Here is an 8689-nt window from a genome sequence, read left to right on the forward strand (position 1 = left end):
TATAAGTTTTATAATTATTTAACAATTATTTAAGAAATCACTACAAAATGAACATAGACAACTTATTGTTCTCATTCAAGCCTAGACAACCATTTGTCCAAGTTTAGTCCAGACATTGTTTTTAATATTTTTAATAATTTTTTATATTTTTTAATAATTATTAAAAGTTTTATTTTTTATTTTTTTATTTTATTTTTTTATTTTTAAATATTTGCTTATATGGTAAAATGCATCAGCGTGAGGTACACATAACACACCATGTGTAGCTATCTAGTTGCTCTGGCAAATATGTCATCACTTAACAATATAAACGGATAGAATTTTTAATAAAAGGACCAATTTTACTCTTTGGTCTAATGTAGGAGACTAATTTGTCAATTTTTCAATAGAAAAGATAAAATGCAATCCAACTCTTGATATAAAATCTCCATGCTCATTCAACAATGCAATTGCATGCCAAAAAATAAAATAAGTTGAAACAACCGTGGCTATAACCATGCGTTTGGGCGAGAACTCTAAAATTTAAAGAAATTTAAAATTAAAGTATTTTAAAATATTAGTATTTGTACATTTTGTAAATAATATTGTAGAGGGAAAAAAATCTATGAAGCGTCGTTTGCTTTATTAGGATCCGACGGGCCCTCAACATATCAATAATGTCTTTGATGAAAATTGTTTCCATAATCTATTAAGAGGTTGAATGCTTAAAGAAGCGACCTGAAAAGACAATAATGACATATTTACTAAGCGAGAGCGCTTCGTCAAAGTGCCTGATAAGGCACGCACGATTGAACCGAAGCTGATGCTCTAAAACTTATAGGACAAGTGCGAATATGAGATTTATTCGGTGAGTAAGTTTTTTTCTATTATTATTTTATAGTTGTTGGTAAATTTTTGAAACCTTCGTGACTAAGTAAAATTGATACTAGAATATTTTAAATATTGATACCAATCCCTGGTGAAAAAGGGGAAAACAAATGGGAGAAGGAATACAAAAGGTTTCACTGAAACAATCAATATGATTTTTAGTTCATGCATTATAGCAAGCAAAGTTTACAACCAACATGGGTTTTAATGGAGAACAACTCTACAATTTACCTAATGTTGATTTCCATAGAATTATATTGAATGGCTTCCCAAAGAGCATGTAAATCATCAAATGGTTCCGGGCAGCGGAGTAAATATAAATGCTTTTTTATGACAAAACATCATGCGACCAAAGTGAAATGCTTATATCAGATAGAACAGGGTATTCAGACGGATTGTAAACTATTGAGTTGCAAAACTTCCTGTAGGCATTGAACAGCAGCCTCGTAGTTTAAGAATCCCATGAACCAAAATTCATGGGCATCAACAGAGGTAACTTGGATGTACTTTTCAGAAGCATTCACTTTGCTTGTTGATGGATTTATTGCTTTTAGTTGATGTAATGGGATTATTACCTGTTTTATCAAACAGAAGAATGTCAAGATTCGTAACTCGGTAACCAAGGTTTAAAATATCATGTCGGTGGTAAAACCTGTGAAACCTCTAGTAACTGGATTCATAACTGGTTTCTTTCAGTTTTTCTAGAATCTCTGGTTTAATATACACAAGACTAAACAAATCACTTATCCTAATTCAATCGGTTCAACCTATCTGTCCAGTCCTCAACATTAAGTTTCTATACCGTAAAACAGTAACATCATGGAGCAGAGAGCTAAAAGGATCTCGCTCTAACCAATATTTTCTAAATGCAAGCATGTAAGGGTTGAAGAAAAAAAACCTTATAATAGCTCCATTCAGTCTGGGTACCATTTTTATATGAAAGAGGACTATCACTGCAATATGCAAGCTTTTCTGTAGATACATATAGAACTCCCATGACAGGACCTGCTGATGTAGATAAGTAACATGCAAAAGAATCCTGAAGTTTCTCTTCAGGAACTGTTTCAAAAGTTTGTCTAAAAATCTTCTCATAGCCACCTTCTGCCAAAACCTTTGTTCCCTGAGCAATTCTTCCCATGGCAGCCTCAGCAAGACTTGGGCTTGTTTTTACTGATTTAAGAAATGAGGGAAACGTTATTTAAAGTGATTTTATGTATGTGAACCTGCTTTGAGAAGAAAGAGGGAGGATTGGGTTCATGCATTATAAGAAATCAGAAATAGTATATGATTCTAACTAATATCTCTCATTTCTTAAAGCATGACTCGGACGATTTCTTACTTCTGGAGGAGAAGAAGAAAAGAAAGCCCAATCATCGTATCAAAAATGTTAAAATTATGTTTGAAAGTGGATTATTAAACCCAATCACAAACAAATGATAACGAAAATTGATTATTAATCAATTATGATGTCATTGCAAACTAAACCAAAATCAAATTACCAAGCATACAGTAATATCCATTCCAATCATGGAAACCTATGACATACGACCAAATCTATCTAATCTCTCATTAACAGGAAAATTACCAATAATTAAACATAAATACTAAGACAAAAGGCAATTGATTTTTTTTATAAAAAATAATAAATAACATACAGTGTTGCCACGTGTTTCCGGCAAGATCCTCGGCTTTCTTCGTCGCTTCTCCCACTATCCTCTTCCATCTCCAAAAGGCATCCCTCACTATATCCATCTTCTCTGTTTACAATTTTAAGAAAAAAAATACAAATAGTTATAAATTTAAAACAAAAGATATTGTTAGAAATAAATGCATAAAGACTTGCCTTTGAAAGAAGCCGAAGAAGAATCCATAGCGGGAGCCTGAGCAAGGTTAGGATTGTATCTGTTAGGAGCGGACATGTTAGCGTCGCGATCCGCAGCAGGCGATCCACTATCCAATGGATGAACCGAGTTCCTCAATCCCGATTGTGCCTGGTTCGGTGATTGCTCGTTTTGAATCTGACCCTCTTTCTCTTTCTCTGGCTCTGTTGTTGGCACAATAACAAAGCCCTCCGCGTCCATTTCGGGATCCGAGTTTTTCGGGTCCACTTTGGCATTTGGTTCTTGAGCCATAGATTGCGTTGAGCTGGACTTTGGCTCGGTTTCCTTCTTCATTTTTTCCATTTTTTTAGAACGTTCCGAGGAAAAAAAAAACAGCTGCGCGTGAAGTGGCGCGTGAAGGATTTTGACTGTTGCTTTTTCTTTCTTTTGTTATTATTTGGGATTTGGTTTGAATTTAATCTCATTTGAAAATTAATTTTTATTATTTTTTAAGAAAATTGCTTTCTATTTATTTCCATTTTTGAAGAAAATATTTGGGAGTTCGGGAAAGATGAGTTTGGCGGGAAGTACGGTCCTGCGATGGTAGCGGAACCGTCCAACCTGATGACCTTTTTTAGCGCCAATCTGATTCTTATCCTGCTTTTTAACTTTTCCTTTTTCTTTTCTTTTTTAAATGTATTTACTTTTTACAACATAAGATTTATGGAGGGAATAAATTTTAAATGTATTTTTAAGTTATAAATAATCTTTATTATAATTATAATAAATTATTATAATATACAATAAAACTAATATTAAAATATATTGTGGCTAATTTTATGTTAGGCTTAATTCAAATTTTCACCCTATTTGATATCTAATTTCTTTTACCCAATTAGGTACCTAAAATATTTTTATGTTATGTTCTTTAATCTAATTCTTAAATGGACGATAGGGGTGAGTGTTCAATCGAGTCGAGTGAAAAAATTTTGAGTTGACGAGTCATATTTTATCATCCTAATTCGATTTGAATTTCTTTTTGAATCAAGTCGAGTGAAATGAAATTCGAGTCGAGTCGAGTCAAATCGAGTAAAATTGTTCGAATTAAAAAACATGTCAAATTAAAATCTTGTTACAATATACCTATGATGGGCGTCGAAACCACCAAAAATAATTCTTACAATTAAAATAACTCTAAATAGTAGTAAAGAGTGGTAGTAGGGTTGAGTCCACATGGATTGGTATTATAATCAAATTTCGTGTTTAACTTGTGATCAGAATTTCTGTCATGTCAATAATCGTGGCAATAGCTGTGCCAACGACTCCAAACAGACCTGCTGAAAAATAAACAAATAAATCAGGGGAGTTTTGAAATGTTTAGAAATTAAATAATTGAAACAGCATAAATAAATAATTAAATAAATTGGATATAAAATTAATTTGGGAAATAAATTCAAATTTTGTAAACAGAGATAATAAGTCTTACCCCTAGACTCGGTGGATTCCGAATTTTGAATCGATCCTTGAAAATTATTTTTTTCCTCCAAACAATAAGCTAGTTATAGCAATTAAGAACATCCTAACCACCAATTCTTCCTCTCGTAGCTAGTTCCAGTACGACCTGCAAACCAACCCTTACCGATTATCAAACCGAGATACACGCATTCCCGATTCAAGATCCGGCAACCTTGCGTTCTGAAGAACCCAACTTGGATTAAAAGCCTCAACCGCGCGGGTCATTTAAACTGTTGGAATGCCAGTATCCCCATGGCGCAGCAAAATTAATAAAAAATAATAATTCTGGTGATCCAACTCATGGATCCATGTGCGATGAATGAATCGGGGTGAATTAATGTTTTGAAATTACCGAAACTTCAATTTGAGTAGACAGCGACGCCTCGGCAACGAAAATTATGATATACTATCGAACCAAGCCGCAACCTTTTACGATTTCGACCTCTACGTAATCCACCCAGTTTGACAATGAACGAAAAAAATCTCCAAAACTGTTTTTGGAGAATTCTTTGCTTGACGGCTGCTAGACCTCACAAGCAAAGTTTTCGGGTTTCTTTTATTATTATTATTATTATTATTATTATTATTAGGGTTTTTTTTAAAACTCTCTCTATCTCACCCTTTTTATAATCGGTATATATATAATGAATCATAATTCATAAAATTTTTATCTGAACATAATAATCATAAATAAATATAATAATTTTTTTAACCGAAAATTATAATTAAATTAATTATAACAAGGATTTTGGTAAACTATATTTATTTAAATTTATATACGAACCAAATTCATATATTAATAGAAATATGTTCTCATTATGTGTATAAAATCCTTGTACATATAATATGTTCGATATTTGATTGCCCAATTAAATTAATTCTATAATTAATTTAATTCATGTGACAACCAAACACAATACCAACTATGTTTTATTCCATTCATTTCAACCATAGGGTGTGACCCTGTAAGTTCTTGTAACGTTAGTAGTAATACTAGAACGATTCTAATGTTACAAACAATGAGTGGCATGTAGCAATGAATCATTGCTACCTAAGTTACAAAAAGTCATGATTCGACATAAACTTTTTCTGGTTAACCTTTCATGGATTAATCCTTAAGTTCTTTATCTCTAGAATGGACACAAGTCATGGAATAGTCACACTTGCATAGTATATCCCATATTCCTTGATATCTTGAGTAGACTATGTTATATAAATAAGTATGACATCTCATATCAACTTATTTGAGCATGGCCATGCATTTCTTGTCTCACTCAATCAAGTGGCCTAAGATATTACTCCCATTATGTAGGAAGGACTTATCCTATATTGATCAACCATATCCCTCTACATAAGTTGTGGTATATACAACATCAGCCTTTATAGAACAACCAGTTACGGTGTACGTTTGACTGTATCAAAATATACAACTCGCGATGTTGGGATATGATGATCTCAAGTTTAAGGATCATATACATATTAATCACTATGATTAATGTTGTGACAATTACATAATAATCCAAGAAACATACTCATAGCAGGTCAGTCCAATATGTTGTTCTCTAACATACATATTCATGCATTGATTTTGACACTCCATATCAATGACAACTCTTTATCATCAATCAACTACATGTTAGTCTTAATGCATTATTGTTGACCTAGTCAACAATAATACTTGACTAAGGATCTTTTAAGAATAATCATATTATTCTCAGGACATTATTATAAAATAGTTTATTTATACACACAGAAAAGAAACTGAAATAATAATGGCAACGCCTTATATTAATAAACATGTTAAATCAAGTATGTTATTACAACCATCTCATGATTGATCTTTGGGCATACTCTTACATAAACCCGATCACTTCTCCCTTGATTTGTTCTCAAAGATCCGATTACAGCATGGCCGACTCGTTTCCCCAACTGTCCGTAAACACAACTCCAACCCAACGCGCTTTTTGATTTGAAATCGAGTTAACTTTAAGGGATGAATTTGTCAATCTCGATACTTAGGAAAAATAGTGAATACCGATTGGAAGGATTTTTAGTACGGATACGTATATCATGATTCTTAACCAAAAAGAATATCGGCCTAAAGCTAAGTTAGTATTTAGTGAAATATGGATTTAATCATGCTTTGGTTGACTATGGAGTGGATTTGAATGAAAATGGTGGAAGTTGAAAAGGGAAGGGACTTGGAAAGCACTTAAACAAATTTTGCAAAAACAAGGAAATGGAAATGGGGTAGTAGTAAACTACTTACACATGAATTTGGAAGGGAAATAAAATAATTCTTATTTAATTCCAAGTGAAATCAAGTGTATTTTCAAGCTACCATAAAGGCCCTATTTATATACATATGAATTACTAAATTTGGTCTAACTACCGACTACAAAATTAAAATTAAATAAAAATAAAATTAGATTTTCTTTTAATTTTAGCTTTTACAAAGTCAAAAGAAATATGATGAGTCTTTGACTATTTTCACGTTTTTGGTTCGGCCCCACTTTATTAATTGTGCTGCAAATTAGTCATTTTCTGCTCGTTTTTTAACTCATAGCATCTCAATTGCATTCCTGACAGGATTAAAACATAAAATCACTAATTTAGCAGGGATCAATTCAAGAATTAATCGATTTAAACACAAAAAATCATGCAAATTTAACATGTTATCAAATCCCCCTACTTAGCTCATGTTTACCCTCAAGCATATTGTACTTTCATACATAAGAAATTATTCAATAATTTATTAAAAATCAAGCCTCTTTTTCGCATTCATAATCAATGTAAACAATATAGGCAATAAATAAATAAATACTTAAAATACCTAGTTTGATCAACAAGTGTTATAAAACTGAAACATGTGAAGTAAATCATTTCACTAAATTGAGTTTGAACCAAAATTTGCAATGTTTATTCTCAATTAATCATGTAGTAATAATTTAATTTATTTTATTTTATTTCAGACGTAGTCAAACCTTTTTACGTGAACTGGGATGACAACCCAAGCACCCTACCCGGGTTACTCAGTTCAAACAGTCTTCCATTTTTTTGGAAGGCTTGGTTAGCAGAATGTTTGTAAGTTTTGGATTTTTCACTCGAACCTTTTTACGCGAGATGAGATGACAAACCAAGCACTTCATCCAAGTTAATAACTTCGGTCACTTTTTCAAAACCTTCACTCATAACTTGAGCCTTTGTTTATTTATGTACAAACAAATATTTTTTTCCAAACAATCAATTTTTTATGAAAAATCTAGTTACATATATCAAATTTAAAACACACATGTCGATTAATCTAGATACTTGAACACTTTAATTCAAAAATTACCCATTTTTCCAAATTAACTAAGTAATGAGATTAGAGGCTCAATGTCAAATAAACTACCGAATAAATCTAGCATAAGATTCAACATATGCAAAAGAGAAGCATGTAGCAAAATTCGATCAATTATGCATACTACCATTTCAAACCCCCCACTTAATCTATGCTTGTCCTCAAGCATGTTTTATATGCAACGAAGTACAGTAACCCAAATAAAAAGTAAAGAGAAAGGTTAAGAATACTCCTCATGTGTTTTTAACGATGTTGTCAGTGTTGGAGGGTAATGACTTTGCAGGATGTCGAGGGTTGTGCAGACTTGGGTTTCCACTGTTTCAAGTCGAGCTTCGATCCGAGTTAAATGTACCTCTACAGATGAAGGAGGCTACTCTTCTTGCTCTCTAGTAGTGAAGTGTGGACGTTGGCGAAAGACCTTATTTCCTCGAGTAGTTCGTGTACTTGGAGGAACAAAATAATACGCAGTTGTAACACCCGTTAACCCGTATCCGTCGCCAGATTAGGGTTATGAGGCATTACCAAACAAAACACAATTCAGAACAGACATTTATTCCTTACGATTCAAACTCGTATATATATTTGGATCACATAGTCAACCAAAATCAATTTATACTTTTTCTAGTCATATCACACATACAAATCATGCTTCAATAATTAACCATATTAATATCATCTAAATAATCACGTATTCAGTTCAACAATGTGTAATAAATCATATTACAAGTACTTAATACATAAAAAAAAGTCCGAACCACATAACTTAACATTAATGGCATTTATACACTTAAAACCTATTCAACATATATCATTATATAGTATATATCGAACATAAATCAAAACAAATATAACATAAGTTGATTATAAATCACATTACTTCAATACATGTGCATATTAAACCAATCAAACCATTTTATACCATTTAATAATCAAATGTATATACAAGCAGAGTAACGTCATGGCCGAACATACTATTGATGTTGATATATAATTGTAATGGGCACTTGCCCTAGAAACAAAAGTCACATCTAACATTTGCAAATAAATAACATTTCTATGTACATCAAATTCGCATGTGCATATTAGTTTACCTAAACTTCACATTTTATCCTATTAACTAATCATTGATTGGGTCATACCATTA

The 8689-nt window shown here is 32.1% G+C and overlaps 1 protein-coding gene across 1 annotated transcript; it reads right to left on the bottom strand.

Annotated features, from left to right (window-relative positions):
- Positions 1-999: 999 nt before the first annotated feature.
- LOC107913378 (GLABRA2 expression modulator) lies at positions 1000-3285 on the bottom strand. The gene is made up of 4 exons (XM_016841946.2): positions 2711-3285; positions 2523-2624; positions 1766-2037; positions 1000-1442 (listed from the first exon to the last, which is right to left on the bottom strand). The coding sequence occupies exons 1-4, from the start codon at positions 3048-3050 to the stop codon at positions 1254-1256; spliced, it is 903 nt and encodes a 300-aa protein (XP_016697435.1). The 5' UTR covers positions 3051-3285; the 3' UTR covers positions 1000-1253.
- Positions 3286-8689: the final 5404 nt, after the last annotated feature.

This window comes from Gossypium hirsutum, chromosome D11, assembly GCF_007990345.1.
Source record: "Gossypium hirsutum isolate 1008001.06 chromosome D11, Gossypium_hirsutum_v2.1, whole genome shotgun sequence".
Classification (NCBI taxonomy): domain Eukaryota; kingdom Viridiplantae; phylum Streptophyta; class Magnoliopsida; order Malvales; family Malvaceae; genus Gossypium; species Gossypium hirsutum.